The 17450-nt window shown below is 42.9% G+C and overlaps 1 protein-coding gene across 1 annotated transcript in view; it reads right to left on the bottom strand.

Moving 5' to 3' along the window:
• The window catches only part of LOC119217450 (teneurin-3), a 209371-nt gene that overhangs the window by 63493 nt on the left and 128428 nt on the right, over positions 1–17450 (bottom strand). Inside the window, 5 exon segments of the mRNA XM_062564357.1 lie at positions 46–95; positions 97–166; positions 3820–3884; positions 4983–5156; positions 13890–14157. Coding sequence (XP_062420341.1) covers positions 46–95; positions 97–166; positions 3820–3884; positions 4983–5156; positions 13890–14157 — 627 coding nt within the window.

The raw sequence follows: 17450 nt of genomic DNA, 5'->3' as shown, positions 1-17450 counted from the left end.
GCTTTGCTTCTTGTGAGAAGATTAAAAAACATGTGTTGGACTCACCATTATCTGTAGACGACACCATAAAGGTGTTAGGAGTTGTGTCTCTTCCTCCTCTCCGTTTCAAACGCTCCGTATCCCTCACTCTCCTGAAGCTGCCAGTTGAGACCAAACAGGTGCATCGCTATGAGGAGGGAAGAGAAGACGCGAGAGGGCAGACAGGTCAGTCAAAGGAAGATAGAAAGGAAGAGGATAGGAGAGGGAACGAGGGGACACACAAGTCCCTAACAGGCAAAAGAAGTTGTCTCTTAGTATACATGTGTATGCGTGCGGGGGTGTTAAGCATACTGAGCAATAGCAGTAATGCTCTCAGGACACACATACACACACACACACACACACAGATGCAGTAAAGGCCATGGGAGATACAGTAGAAAACAATGCAGTGCCTCCAGCGACTAACCTCTACCGCCTACATGTTTCCTCCCTGGCTCGATGTGTGTGTGCGTGTGGCTTGTAAAAATTAAATATTGATGGGGGGAGGAGTATAAAGATGCTCCTCTTGATATGTCACAATTTAAGGACACATGTTAATAGAGTGGTTGCTCTTTACATCGATTCATTTAGAACGTATGACTCAATTTCTGTTTGTAAAACCTTCTCCACAACTAAACGTTCTCTGCAAACTGAAAAGTGAATAACACAAACTGCCCAAAGGGAATCCATGTCCCCTGCAAAGTGTGCAGCGTGATACCATTTGTTCTTTGTCTATCTGTCTGTCTATTTGTTTATCAGCTTTGAGAGTGAAATGACATGAAACAAAAACGTGTACATGCATACATAGGGCGTTTTTGTGTAGTTGAGTTAATTGTCATTACATCCCCCAGCACTCTATTACCAGGGACCATTCAGTGTTACTTATGGCAGAATAATATATCAAACACAAAGAAGCAGTGACTTCCCAGGCCACTCAGTGGAAGGCCCTGCTTCAAAGCGCTCTACCAACAGACAGAGTTACTTGGGCTGTCATCATGGGCCACAACTAAACACCTCCAAATGAGGTCAATTCCACAGCGGCCAAAACAATCAAACAGGAGGACCGATGTGTCCACTCTAATACATTTAGGAGTAAACACACGGGACACCACAATGAAACGAACAAGTCACCAGTTATTCTACGTCCGCGTGTGAAGAAGCATTGACCTGTTTGTGCAGGTTACACATGGAAGTACTGGGTTCCTCACTCAGCAGGTAGTACACACACCCGTGTCAAGGACCAATTACTGATTCAACTTGGGAACGTTTAGTGAGATACGACCACCTCGCGCACACACACACACACACACACACACACACACACACACACACACACACACACTCAACTACACTTCGATGCTTCATTAAATTAGAGTCGTGCTGCGCCAGCACATTATCCACAACCCCTCCTGGTGAGGACAGGAGCAAAGGGTCATGGGAGAGTGCTGGCTAATCGACAGGGGCCTGAATTGTTAGTGTGTGTGTGTGTGTGTGTGTGAGGACTACTGGCACTGGTTACCAGTCAGATAAGAGGAGCTCCCTTTAAGGAACCTTTTTAGGACATTTTAGGAGAAGTTCAGTGATGGAATTAAAGATAAGGAAGGATGATGCATAGCAGGGAACAAATAAATGGATTGCAGATGTTAGTGAGCCCAGTCCATTTGTTGCTATGATATGTCCCTGTGTATCCTTCTGATTTGCTACAGTAATTCTCATTCACTATCCTGGCATGGGCTTCACATTCCCTCACGCTGCCCTTTACCCCTCCGGGCGTACAGCAACTTGTCTCCTGGGCTGAATGCTGTAGCCACATGTTAACAACCAAGCCAAGCTATAATATTATAGTCTTATTCTGAAGGGGAGAATAAAATAATAATAATAAATTCAGAAACTTATTGGCCTCATTCTTTTTGCCTTTAAAATGTTTTCCAACTCACCTGAATGAGGATTGTTAAATTGAACGTGCGTTCTGGTGCACCTGGATTTGCATACAATACACAGAGCCAGCTCCTTATAAGGGCATGCACCTCAAGAACGTCGATAGACTCCAGAGGCAATGCGAGAGCAACTTCAGACTGATTTCAATCATTTCAAAGTGGAAAGCGAGCACCGGTGGAGTAAACTGTTCATTCTATTCCACTGTGGCCGTGTCCACGCGATTGACTTTAGTGCTTATTGAATTATTCACTTTTGTGTATTTATCACAATGCCTATAAATGTGAAACATAATCGTTAATGGTACAAACATTTATTGATATTAGAAATATTTAAATCTGAGGATGTCTGTTGATGTGAAAGCCACATTGAGTGGAGTCACATGACTGCTGATGGCATTGTGATGGGACACTGAGCTGAACTGCATTTCCATTAGTTGCACTGACTGCGACAAGTGTTTATATGTTACTGGTTAATAAATAAATGATCATGGGAAACACAACAAAGAACCAGGTGTGACGCATAGAAGCGTATTCATACCAATTTGCTGTCTCATTTTTTAGCTTTGACCGATAAGTGTACATATGCACATATATTTGTAAGGACTTGTTGGAGTTGTGTTAGTTGTGATTGTAGCCAGGACTCTAATGTTTAGAACGGTGTAAAGCATTCATATATTTGTTCGTGATGACTTGGTTCTGTACCAAAAGGGAGATTCGCAGGTCAAACGGGTCAAAAGGTTGGTGACCACTGCATTACACAATCCATGCGTGCAGTTTGTTGTAATATTGCTCATACTATGTGTGTCCGAGGATTATCAGAGATCAAATCATAATCATTTCCATTCATTATGGGAATCAATGACCTTTTCACTCTTTCAACCCTCACTCTTTCCCATCTCGCTCTAAAGGCTTTTACAAAACACAATCTAACGAGGATCAAACTGCCATGAAAGCTCAAAGGCCATGTAGCTGGAAAGGAAAAGTGGATGCAGTCAGATTGTAGTGGCAGAAACGACTCGTTTTAGCCTCTGAGGGAGCTCGACCTGCGGGACCCCCCCCATTGATCGCTGCTTTTATGAAAATGCTAACGCCTGTTGGTATAAGCTGTTTGCCAGACGCCTCGGGTGAGTCCAAAAAGGTTGAGAAGTTTAATGACTTCAGTGGAACACTGAGAGAAAACACAAAAGCTCTGTTTAGGGGGATGTTTTGACCAAAGGTCATTGTGACTAATATTTAATATCTATGAATAACACATTTCAGCATGGCTTTGATTGATCTAACCCTAAATAAAGCTGCCAGAAGATTCCTACCTTTCATCAGCAGGTTCTGGGAACGTGATCAAAGCATTCCTACAATTTGACAACTACATATTTATCCGTCATCACTGCTATGCAGAGTTTTTCTGATGAGGAGAAGGATGAGGTCTTAAATCAATATTTCATTGGAGCTACATTTAAATAAGTTCCTTCCTTTCTATGTATACCATTGACTCACTGTGCAACATGCCAGCAAGCCATCCCAGCTCACTGTATTACCAAAAGCATGCCGGATTCTACATTAAATTGAGACAATTCCACCTACAATTTACCGTAAAATCGTCCCGACACAGGAGCCCACACATCACTTGTTGTTTACATTGAGGAGCATGTTGCAGAGGAGAGGAGGGGAGGACCTGGCACCCTGCCTATCTGATAGGCTCAGGCCAACACATGCAGCAACAAGAGCGGCTCACAGAAGGAGCTATAGAACCTAGCACCTGGGCCCAACTAATGGCTGCGGATGTATCCACACCACTGATTAGCATTTGTGTGTGAAAGAGCGAGACAACTAGAAAGGAGGTGTATGTGTGTGTGTTTGCTCTTACCTATGCAATAACAGAGCAGGATGGAGAGCAGCACAGACAGTCCTACTGCGCTCAGGGCGGTACACCTAAGGGAAAGAAAAGAAAACCATGCTTGTTGTTTCCACCTCCGTCTTGATTAACCATCACAATATCAAAAACACATCTGCTTCTGGTACAGCTTTGGACATTTGTCATTTTAAAATCACTGGGCAAATTGTTGCAAACCTTTTGGTGTAGCTTAGAAAATAAAAATCCACAGTGCTGACTGAAATGCTACACCCTGACTGGCCCTCATCCCACGATGCTGTCAGTACTACACATGATTGCTCTTAGATAATATTGTGGTTTGCAGGGACATTTGAAAACATAATAGTCCATGGAGGGTATTGCATATTTTTTATTTAAAAATATGCACTAGCGCTCCAAGCAAGCAAAGTCGCACACCCAATTAGTTGCCAGCTGGTCTCTTCTCTCGTGGCTCTATTTGCTGCCAAGATTCTGCTGAGTGTTAAATGCAACGCAAACAAAATGTGTTACGTTTGGTGTCACATGTCCGTGCAACCTGTGCGTGTGGCATTGACTGGTAGGTTGGCAGTGGGGAGGGAATCTCTCTGGTGTGTGTGAGAAGTGGCAGCATGGAGACTTGGCATGGCTGTGTGGTTCAGTTACAGTCGTCTGCCATGAAGATCAGCGAGCAGTAAATGTGGGACACAATGAAACGCCTGTTGGTGCAGCGTGTGTCTCCCTCCCATTGCTCAGCGTAGAGCTGGTCCAGAACACCAAAGCCATGTTAAAACCATTTAGTTCCACATCAAATTCTTTCCATTCAGTAAAATACAGGAGTTGTATAAACCAGAATAGCTATCGGAGCTATATGCGCTACATGAGCTATAGGAACTATCAGTATAGGAGTTGTATAAACTAGAATAGCTATCGGAGCTATATAAACTACATGAGCTATAGTAGCTCCATCAGCACACAAATGCCTCTCGATGGATGATGTGCAAGCCTCTTTCTTAGCAGACTAATCCCATTCCAGGCACTTATATTGAGAGAAACCTTATTAAATGCCAAACAACTTCCAATCTGTGTAAAATCTTGTATGAATTGATTTAATCTCCAGAAGAACATACCAGCAGCACTTCCACTGAGAACAGCACTCAACCACTTGTTCCTTATCTTACCGCCATGAGCAGTACTTGGAGGATTTCTTGAACTTGAAGGCAGAGCGGGAAAGGGTGTTCCTCGGCAGCGGCCTGGTGGGCGGGGAGTACACTGAACCGGTTGCCATGGTGTAGCCAGGAGTTGCCGTGGAGAAGAGGGGGGTGGTGCCTGTACCTGTCTTAAAGAGGAAGTGCCTGGAAAGCAGGAGAAAAAAGAGGCAGATTAGTTCTGGTAAATAACAAGGGAACAATGGCTTTGATTAGACGCAAAGATGATGATATACTCCACACAGTTACAAAAATGTATTTAAGTGAAGATTGAAAAATACATTCTATTCCAAAAAATTAGAAAAGAGAAAGGTCCTTGTTTAGTCCACATCCACCGCCCCCCACTCACCCTGAGAGAGTATCTCACTCTTTATATGTCAGCATTAACTGTACGATGTGGGGATTTGGGGATCTTGTATCTCTTAAATCAAATAGCCAACATGTCAAAAACCACTCCTCTGACCTCTTTTGCATGACTTTATAACTGTTGCTATTTCACCTTCACCTGGCTTCTCCCTTTACATCAATGAGATATATGGCCACTAGAGGTGGCTGCCCACTTATTTTGGAGCCCCGTGTTTTGATCCAGCATTCAAATAGACAATACCGGCCTACTGACCTAATTCGGAGAAAAAGTGGCCCCATACCACATCAAAATGGATCCCGATTAGGATGTCACCGGTAAATTTCCGGAATTTTGACCGTGGGAAGTTAACAGGGAAGTTAAACGTAGTGGAGAACCAGACTATGCGAGCCCAGCTGGAAGCAGCCTGTTGGGAGCATATTGATTACTTGGTAAACTGACGCCATGTTCCTTTTAATACCAATTTATTTACAGCAGTTAGAGTTGGATGCATGTACACTAAAGTACACCATCACCTCCAGAGAGCGCACGTTGGAAAGTCTGAAGGTGTTGTGTAGTTTGTTTTACATTTAGAAGTGGACTATTTGGGGGTGGGTGATCATTGAGAATGCACTTTTGATTCAATGTTCAATGATTTTGTTCAATGAAAGAATAGATTCCTACTGATAAAGGGATTAAATCCAAAATATTAGAAATGTTTGCATCCATGTCTGCTTATGACGAAAAAGGTTGTTTTGTCATATGACGGGGTAAATCTAGTTACATCTAGTTTATTCCTGTTAATTCCCATCGACAGTTTGCAGTTTCCTGGAATCTTGCAACCCAGTCCCAAGGCATTCTTATACTGTTTGTATAGTGAGGTGAGAAAGCTTTATTATGCTCGTTAACCTGATTAATAAAGCCTCTGACATCTCAAAACCACCTTCTGCCATCGGTCCAGAACTCAATCATGAACTATAAATGATCCACTATTAATCCTCCTGAGCAGCAGGTACATTTGAGTGGTCCGAGGACTAGAGACGCTTTACACGAGTACAGTCCATTTACCATTTCATATCCATGAGAAGATGCTTTCTGGTTTCACTAAAAGCTTCATGTGTTATCCCCCAACTGGAACAAGCCAATATAAACTGCTGTCCACCTGAAAGTCCCACTGTCCCGTTTCATTTGTGAAAAGGCTGTCCTTAGAATTTACCACGTGATCGCCACAAAGAGCGCATTTATGTCTGCAGTAATTACCAAGGACACATTGTCTAATTAATAACAGAACCCTGGCTAACGAGCATCTGTAATTACAATCAAACTGATCTCTAAATAGGATGTATGATTAACAATTATAGCCTATTATAACAAGGGTCCTTCAATTAATACCTGCCTCTAGGCTGGAGGGGGAGAGAGAGAGAGAGAGAGAGAGAGAGAGAGAGAAGGTCTCTGAGAGCTGCTCCCTAGGACTCCCAGCCCTACTGCCTCCTAGTTAAAGACAGGATGGATGGATGAAGGGATAACAGGAATTAGCTATACCGTATTTATTTCTTATGTTGCCTTATTTATATTGGCAGGTGTAAAGTAGTCACCTGACCCGACAGACGGTTTGTTACACAGAACCATCTGGGAAGCTGTAATTGGAAAAGTGATGGTATTTTAAAAGAAGAATCTATTTGGCAGGTGATCAGATAAAGCATCTGTCAATCAAACTCTTACCAAATCCCTTTGGAAGACGATCAAAAACACTTCCTCACATGGCTTTAATAGGTTTGATATTGGAATAGCACATCTCTTAAATCCTGCACCTCTTTCCCTTCCGCGGTTTCTGACACAAAACTTTTTTGCTTATATATTTAGTTTGCAAGAATAACATTTATGTTTGCTCACCTGGAAAACCACAAAGCCCTCTTGCACTGACGTGTGATCTGTGTTTGACGTGTGGTATCAGATGAGCTCTGTGGTGTGTGTGTGTGTGTGTGTGTGTGAGCTGGGCACATTACTAACCCTGCCCCATCATTATTAATATACCAATATACACCATATTAAACTACCTCTTCCATCTGTGAAGTGTGATGAAACCAAGTACAATTTTATTATAATTTCATTTAGAGAGAGGACGAGACACCGAGGCCAGGGACAGATGCTGTCACACACACGTCCACATCATAGTTTATTTTTCATCTTCACTGAATGTTCACATCACAGTCTATTTTTCATCTCCACTGCATGTTCACTAACTCTCCTGTCATTTCAGATCCTCCCAACTCGTCACCTGATTTCCTGCACCTGGTTCTCCTCACCCTCACCTGTGGTGCCTCCCCACGTCAGTCACTCACTATTTAAGCCCGTCACATTCTGTTGCTCACTGCCAGATTGTCTTGTGTGTTTCACCAAGTTTTCCAGCGTGTCCCAAAGTTATCCTGTTTACCTCGATCCTGACCTTGTCTGTTCCTCGACCCCGATTTACCTGCCTGCCCCGTTTCGGATTTGTCTGCCTGTCTGTTTGCCATCCTGGTTCTGACCCTGCCTGTCCTCGTCTGCGGATTACCTGCCTGCCCCTCTGGACTCGTTTGCCTCCCGACGGATCTCCCGGTTCTGGACCCTGCCTGAACTTTGATTAAAACACTCCTGTCTTGTCCATCGTGTCCGAGTCGTGTGTTTGGGTTCTCCTGTACTCCGGTACCAGTAACCGTGACAGATGCAATATGACACACACACACACACACACACACACACACACACACACACACACACACACACACACACACACACACACTAAAAAAGAGAATGTCAGATGGTGATGGAGGTTAAATGGAAATTCATATCAATTGAATTAAAAGTGTTGTAGTGACAACACACAACTAACAGTTGACATTTCTACCCTTTTTGGGCTTATTTATCGCGTGCTGATGCTGGCAGTCAACTTAACGCCAAGCCTGATCTTTTATAAACTGCTTCCGTTGCCTTACAAATAGTAATTACAGTAATTACATCATTTCAATTTCTTATTTTATTATAATTATATTTTAAAATTGTATTGTAAAAAACTTTATATTATAAACTTATTATAAACTTATAAAAATTGAACATATTTTTATAGCATTTAAGTTGTCAAATGTTATTCAACTTTATTGTTATTTTATTAATAGATCATTGCACTTAAGTCGTACAATTTTATTATATTCCATTATTTTAAGCTAGCTTTTAGTACAAGTACAGTGCAGTTATTTTTGTTGATTAAATATTTAGCATCTTCACAATCATTGGTCTCTAATACAGTTCAAATTAAATCAAGTTGTTGAATTCTTTTTTTGTGGTATTCATGGTCCACACTTCTGTGAAGTATTTTGAGCTGCACTTGCCTGTATGAAAGGAGCTATACAGTATAAAGCTTGATTGATTCACGTTTGTCATGATGGGATAGATTTTTGAAACATTCATCATGCTCAGCTGAAATTACAAGGAAACAAGACAGATTTCTCACCAAGTTTACCTCTCATTCTGTATATTTATGAGTCACAAATAGAGCGGTGAAGACTTTTTCCACAAGGTTTAGATTGCACTCAGACTAGAAACGTTTGGAGGATACAGCTGGATCTTTGATTCTTTTAAATACTTTTTTTTATGAAACTAGAAACCTTTAAAAGCCGTAAATCATCAGTCAGCAGCTTTGATCAATGAAGATTACCCCTGGAATTCCATCATCTTCACTGCAGGTCCATGCTATATCCATTGGAGCTTGTGCAGATGAGAGATGAGCTTCTCACAACGCTGGGACCAACTGGCCTTTGTGTCTTTGTGTTATACTGCAAGTCAATTACATGAGACGGACACAGTGAGGATCCTCAAGTGTAAAATGAGTGTTACCACATTGAGCTCAGCTGAGAGTAGCATGTAGTCAACCATAACTAATCTGCTAATCACCCTATTCTGCAATGTGCATTACATTACACCATTACACTAACACAGCGTCTTAAGTGTCTTTAAGAATAGGAGAGCCACAAGCAGGCCCAGCTTGTGTGTGTGTGTGTGAGTGTGTGTGATACAAAGTAACAAAAGCAACCAAGAGAGGTTACGGATCCTTGGGAAGAGAGGTGACTGTAACTAATGTGTGGAGAGCAGATGTTGTATACACAGCACACTGGCTGTCTAACACCCGGACAAAAGCCAATGAACAGAGAGTCTGCAGAGAATGTAATGTACGTGACACCATTTCATTCATTCATTCATTTCAAGTCCTACAAACACCCCACAGACGGGTGGAAATAAGATCTGTGAGTTTATATTATGCTGCAGTTGGCCAAAATTTAGATTTTGGGGCATGTACAGAAAAACTTAATTTGTCAAGTAATACAAAATCCATTGTTTCTATCCAGTTACACCACAAGAAAATCTGAATTTTGGACCTTGTAATAGAAAATGAATCTACACACCAAAAAATACATACTTACATTGGACATTAAATTCATATTTTGATTAGTCTTAAGGGAGTTGGCAGAAGCATCTCCAAAAGGTCCATGAAGATAAAAATGTTTTTTCCAAAGGATCGGCTAGAGTGAGGAAATGTAGCCATGGTAACGGTGTTAATTCTCACTAACAGCTGCTGTTAATGCCATTGGTGGCTTTGTTGACTTGGTATTGAAATGCCTGGCAGACTAAAAAGACCAAATGAGCTGTTTGGTTTGTGAAGGACATGCGGTATGTGCAGTACAACATACTAAATGTGACATACATCTGTACGATAACAGCTAATCAGATACGTAGTTCTGTCAAACAATAACATGAATAATGAGCCACGCTTGTGGTCCTAAATGAAGACATCAAGCAAGGGTTATATATATATATACTAGCCAACATTGCAGGACCCAGTACTGCAGCTCTGTGTGTGTGTGTGTGTGTGTGTGTGTGTGTGTGAAGACAGATTGACGACCAACACCTGCTCTGCCCACAGACCAGTTGGGTCGAGTGTCCCTTGAAACAACAAGTGCACATGTTGTGGTTGTGTGTCTGTGTGTAAGTGTGATTGTTACAGGATATGTCTGAGAGTGGGTGTGTGTCAATAGAGGGATTACCACCTCTAAATGAGGACATTCACACCCTCCTGTCATATGTCACCCCATTCCCTTCTGCTCCTTATCTACCTAATAAAGACCTCTTTATGTCTCTGGATCTATATCAACATTTTGTTCTGTCAATAAAAAAATCAGCTGGAGCTGATAGACAACTTGTCAACTTGTACACACTGTATACATAGTGCATAGACACCTTAACAGGTACTAACAGTACACAATACTTTCCATTCACACAAATCACGGCGTGTGGAGCAGGTATTGATGGGCAGTGAACAGGTCATCAAGTTCTGGTCGTGGTCTCAGCCAATCCCTGAGCTGAATGCATCCATGACGAAGGGACCGAATGGCAGAATTACATCAAATACAAACAGTGTTTGTGAGACGTCTTGTGCTACACTGGACAGCTGTTGTTGGGACTGTATTCCATTGAATGTGTTGGTTTGGGATTCACACTGGGACTGCACTGGCATTGGTTTTAGGGTTTCGTATAGAATAAATATCTTTTGATTTTAATCCACGAAGCAGACCGGATTCCCGATACTTTACCAGAGTTTCACTGGCAATAACTGCCGGGGGTCAACGGGGTCGTGGTGGCCGTTCCTCTGCCTGTTGTGACCTTTTATTCGAAATATGTCGCTGCGGCGCTGCGCCAAATTTGCATTTCTAGCAGTATGAATCGTTTTGGAGTCAAATATTTGCAGGCGAGGGAATACGAAAGTGTGTGTGTGTGTGTAAAACAGGGTCAGAGAGAGCAGTATATAGGGTAAAGGTATGTGGCAGTTGGTGAGTGTTTTGTCTGTGAAGATTAACTACGGTGTCCATATGATACCATGTCTGCGCACACACACACACACAGACAGGTCTATCGGATACCATGTCAGCTGACAGGAATGTTGAGGAGAGAAACAGCCAGTGTTTGAACAGGACATAAACCTGGACCAGACCAGTCTGGGAGATGATATTGATCCTCACATCAGGTCTGGTATGGTCAAACCTGTTCCTGGATTACATATTAACTGTAACTGTGTGCTTTGTATGAGACCATGTTTCTTAGTGTTGGAGGTTCTGGAAAGTCCTTGGATCACCACTGATTTGAATATTTTGACTTACTTGTGCACTATTAAGATGGTGACAGAAAGCTTTTTCTTCTATAAAGGGGAAGGTCACCTACTCAAGAGTTGAGAGAGAAGCTTGAGTCGCTAATGAAAAATTGCTTTTTCAAAGTGATCTGGTGGTTTATACTTGAACTTGTGCTTTAGGCCAAATTCTTGATGAAATTCAACTGAGAACAGCAATAATAGTGAATAACAAGTGGAGGATCTACAGCAGTGGTTCTCAACTGGTCTGGCTCCGGGACCCACCATCACCCCTTAATGATAAACCGCGACCCAAATCGATCGGTCAACGGGGGGGGAGGATGCGCTAGCGGTGTCGACAGGGGGGGGGGGGGGGGGGGTGCTTTCGCGTTCTAATTGCTGCGCTGACTGATAACATGGACGGACGAGCCGGAAAAAAAACGACACTCCGCTGCAATCGAAAAAGTCCCTTCAAAATAAAATCAGAATGATTTTGATTTGAACATTTTTTTTTTAATTTTAATTTTCCCATGCAAAGGCCCGCGACCCACTACAAACGGGTGGGTGGCGGACCCACCAGTTGAGAAACACTGATCTACAGAACATGACATCAGTGAGCAGCACTAGACAGTAGGGCTGGGCCATGGGTATACCAGTTCAAACCTATACCTGTGTGTGTGTGTGTCTGTGTCTGTGCGTGTGTGTGTGTGTGTGTGTGTGTGTGATCAAGCAAACAACTATTTATTACCATTCATTTTTTCACTGAGGGTGAAAGAGGATTCTCTTAACTCTGCTTATAAATGTGTGTGTGAGTGTGTGTTTGCGTGTGTGTTCTCCTTTCATATGAATATAGACCTGAGCCAGGGACTTGGTTGGGCTGTCCCAAAGGTCCAAACATTCTCCAACAGACGCATGCCGCCAAAGTGCCGGGCTTGTTAAGATCTTAGAGACAGACATTTTACCCTCCATCAATCTATCAGCATCTCCTTTTTTTCTCTCAGGGACTGAGACAAAAGAGAGAGAGACTGAAAGAGAAGAAAGAAGGAAAAACCGAGTTGGCTACAAATTGTCTGGTGAAATAGAGGTGAAGGTTAAAGTTACCCCCGTAAATTGTGTCTGTGTGTGTGTACTAGGCCTTCATAAGGATATAAAACCACATCAGGGTTCATGTTTGGCTCTCCCAAAAGTCCACCAAACACACACATACAGACACACACTGGGGGACGTTTCAGCAATCTGTCACCTTCCTTTTCTCTCTTGCTGAAAGACATTAACGAGAGTGAGACAAAAAAGGGAAGACGGGTGGCACCCATAACTCGTGTGTGTGTGTGTTTGAGAGTGTGTGTATGGCCAGCTTTTTAAAATATCAGACTGGCCAGGGGACTGGTGTGTCCAACAAAGACACAAAGACAGGGCCACAACTTGTTCAGTTGGTTCAAATGATCCAATAAAACCTGTATCCTCGCCGTGCTGCCTCGTGCTTTGAAAGGACAATTACCATTGGAGCTGTAATGCTGTGCTCACAGTCATTTTCAATGGAAGCCATACAACTTCCCATTCCATAGCGTCTCAAATACCTCCAGCCTCCTGGCAGTCCTCTGTAATGACATCGCTACATCAACAAGCGCTTAAGCAACATCTGGAAAGGGACTTGGAATCGAGGTAGCCCGCTATGCTCGGCCAATTGTTGCTTTCCTTCGCTCGTAGTTCAAACACATAGGTCTGGGAAAGGCTTCAACAGAGGCCTCACTTATTTAGTCGGATTGACAGTCTGTCTAAAGAGATCAGAAAATGAGCATTGAGAGAGGACTTCCTGTTTCTGAAACTTCGGTTTCTTTGTGTGTAAATTGCTGGAAGCAGATTTAAGTCACTCCGCTCTGTTCGTAGTGCTCCCAATGCTTTATGCAAGACATTTTTTAGATTGAAAAATAAATGTTGTGCTAAAAAAAAAAGTTCTAAGAGTTCCCGTCCCAGGTGAACAATAAAATTATATTTTTTCAGTCTCTCTATACATTATATAATAATAAAAATCCAACTACAGCCATTGCGTTTTGGAGATCCCCTTTATCAGGGTAATCCTGATTGACAGGAAATGTTTAAGAAAAGTCCAGATAAAAAAAACAAAATTTCTTTCTACAAGCTCATTTATGCCAGATGAGAGCCATTGGGTTTCAGTGAGAGGGAAGCCTCTGGGTTTCACATGGCGTGAGATTCTGCATTAAAAGTTAAATAAAAGAGATTTGTTACTCTCGGTTTCCAGTTTGAAAAGCTGTTACACCTGCGCGTGCGTGAATTTGACAATAGCATCTAGTCTCATTATTGGCTATTTCACACACACAGGATGCTAACCCTCAACAAGTGAGCAGGTAAGAAGTCGGTTTACCTTGTTTCCAGAGGCACATTGCTACCCAGCACCCAGCTGTCTTGCAGCGGGACACTCTCGGGGGGCGTGGTCTGCAGCTCGGCTGGTGATTGGCCGGCCACAGCGGCCGGGTTTCCAGTAGGAGGGGTTAGCTGCCGCGTCGAGTTCAGCGAATGGCCGGCGTGGTGCGTGGGGCCCAGGGACTGGTTGAGAGCCGTTACTGAGGGCTGCCGTCGCTGGGGAGGAGGCACCGGAGGCAAGGCGTTGCCGTGGTGATTGGAGGGTTGCTCTGTCAAATACAGAGGGGAAGCATGTTGGTCACTGTACTGCATTTTGATTATAGTCAACATACAGGAGCAGATTGTTTTGGCTCTCTTATGTTTCCGTTTAAGGTGCTGAATCATCGCCGTGGTGCTCCCGTGCCAGGCCATGTCGCTTTTGCATATCTTACAATCAGACATGTCAACCCTCCCGATTTTTCCGAGAGACTCCCGAATTTCAAAGCCCCTCCCGAAAATCTCCCGGATCGCCCTTTCTCCCGAATTTCTCCCGATTTGCACCTGGACAACAATATTGCTACACCATGCGTCACTGGGCGCGCCGTTTCAGACCGAACAATGATAAAGGTTACACCTTGAAGTCAAGCGCGGCGACAGAACGGAAAACGGCTGGCGCTGCAAAGAAAACCGCCCCCCCCGTTGACCGCTAGCACCCGCACCCCCCATTTCAGTGTGAAATTTCCCTATACCTTGGAGGATTTAGGTCGCATTGGTTTCTCTTCCTCCGCATGTTTCAGAACAGTATTACGGGTCTCTCCGATGGTCTTTCCTCTACCTCAGCGCTGCTCTTTTTTATTTATTTTTCTTAGCAATGCGCTGAGCTTTTTTCCTTCTCTGTTCTGCTGCGCGAGCGCTCAACTTTTCTTTATCAGCTCTGCGCGGCGCGCGCAACTTTTTTTTAATACACATAATAATAATAAACATAATAGTCGCGCTACACAACGAATCGATAATGAAATTTTAATAATCGATTTTAATCGATTTCATCACGGACCGTCATCCAATTAAACCGTGTCCACCAGAAAGAAAACAAATTGCTGGCATATCGACCAGAGAGAGGAGGGGTTCGGGAGGGAAATCACTGAAAGACTGGTCATAAAGATAAAAATGAATTCTTGTGGTGCCGTAATTGGCTGAAATCTAACTATGGCTCTTGTAGCAGTCAGAGCTAATGAGATGATTGTGGGTGACATCTGCTCTAAAGAAATGAGCCTGAGGCTACCAATGGACACATTGAAGATCAGTGGGGGAACTTTACCTTTATAAAGGTAGTGACCACAGAGTATGCTGTGTGTGCCTGTCCCTCAGGCCAGTTATGGCTCTAAATAGGAAATGGTTGTTTAATTGATATAAAACCGGATAGATGTCTACGACTGCAAATCACTGCTGCTGTTCTCTAAATTCAGTAGTTTGAGCTTTAACTACACGCGGCTTAATTTAATAGACTTTTAACTGGTTTTGCTTTTGGTTGGGAAGAGGCATAATGTCTTGGACTTGTATAGCTACATTGGACCTAAACTGAACAGCATTTTATACACTATTTCAATCATGCTATTATTACTTAATCACACCTAGTAACCTGCATGATTACATTTAAAGCAGTAGAGCATAGAGTAAGAGTACTCTTTCTTTGGCTGTTGATATGTTACAGCTTAAAACCGATATCCTAAATGAATTTGAATAATTCAGAATTTGTCTTTCAAGCCATCAATATATTTTCAATATGTTTCTACTTTTTTATAAAAGAGGTTGATTTTATTTAGTTTCACTTCATGAAAATGTTTCCATGTTTTTTTTTTCTTATTTGAGTTTATTATTACCCTGGTGTACACAGTCCTCTCACACACACTATACCTCCCTGAAGCAAACATGCACCAGCAGGTATTTCCGTGTTTACTACAAATGACATTTAAATCAAATGTATTACGGTGATGAAGAAATCCAATGAAAATGTAAATGTCGGAAAGAAGCTTGTAGCTATCCGATTGACAGTCTGCACACAGCGGGTAGGATTCCAACTGCTAGTGATCAAGGCTGCTGAGAATTGTGACCCAGTGCTCAGGCTGAATAGTCATTCCGGATTGCCTTTCACAAAGCCGTGCTACGTGTTCCTAAAAATATTTGTTTAAAGTGGAGCTGGCTTCAACTTTCCCTGCTGTTTTCTTTCCCAGTGCTTCTTGGCTCCTCCTGTGTCCTCTGGGCGCTCTGGAGGAAATGAATGGCAATGCTGGTGTTTGATTTGCATAAAGAGCCTCACGTTTCCATTTCCCAGCCCTGCTGTTATTCATTCTGCAATGGTCTCACTGGAGAAAGCAAAAAGCAAAGAGAGAAAAGGAGGCATACGTGCAGGAGCCGTGCGGTGGACGAGGAAGAGCTTTTTGGTACACCAGAAAGTCCCCCCCCCCTCACTCCGTCTTCTGTTTCTCTCACTCTTTCTGTTTCTCTCCATATGCTGTTTTGCCAGCTTAGTAATTGCTCCACTTATGCAAACCTTTGAGGTTAAACGCTGAAAGTCACACAAGTACGTGCACCCCACACACACACAAACAGACCCACCCCCACATACACAATACATCAGGTGTTCAAGCTTCATTAACAAGTCGACATCTGTGTATCATCACTGCAAATGTCACTTGGATGTTTGAGGAAACACACACACACATTATTCCGAGCAATGTTTGTCGAAAGAAAAAGATGGAATTTTATTTTGAAAGGACACTCGCATTAATGGGGTACTAAGCGTTGGTATTCAAAGCGTTGGGAGTGAGAATGGGTTCCTCCACGTTGTATGAGGATGTCCCTAGCAGGGGACATCAAACTGGGACACGAGGTCTCGTTCCACACAGATACCCGACTTATCGGTTGAGCTGGTCTATCTAAGCTGCTAACATTCTCCCGGCTGCTAATGCCAACAAGCTCTCCTCGATTTTAACACAATGGACTCAAAGACCTACTCATAGCTTTCCATCAATCATCGTCATTTTTGCCCAGACAAATTGGCCTGTACTTTTAATAGTCTCTTGTCTGATTTGATTCCAAGACCTTCCTCTAGCATGAAGGCAGTCTCCCATCATGTCTACCAAAGTCATTGCTCCTGCATTTCTGCTCTTATTGTTGATGGTACTGTACTGCCACTCCTTTCTAGATGTTGAGGATAAAATGAACAATGAAAAAGTTCATCGTGAGCAGTGTGCCATGAGAGCCACTCTGACGATGAACCCACCAACGTGGACATTAAAATGCTTTGGTTCTCTCCTGCAGCTCTCATGTCCATCACGTTTGACCATTATCCAATCAGAATCAAACCTGTGTAGCTTCATCGAAGTGCACAGTCTGCCAGAGCATTCAAAGGCTTACAAGATGAAACAAATACAAAAAAGATGAATATATGCAACCGCTAGTACCCTAGGAGACATGTTAGTGTTAGGTAGTTCTCTAGGAGACATGTTAGTGTTAGGTAGTTCTCTAGGAGACATGTTAGTGTTAGGTAGTTCTCTAGGAGACATGCTAGTGTTAGGTAGTA

Source organism: Pungitius pungitius, chromosome 9, assembly GCF_949316345.1.
Source record: "Pungitius pungitius chromosome 9, fPunPun2.1, whole genome shotgun sequence".
Classification (NCBI taxonomy): domain Eukaryota; kingdom Metazoa; phylum Chordata; class Actinopteri; order Perciformes; family Gasterosteidae; genus Pungitius; species Pungitius pungitius.
Note: the sequence above shows the minus strand (reverse complement) of the source record. Positions and strands in the feature narration are given on the sequence as shown.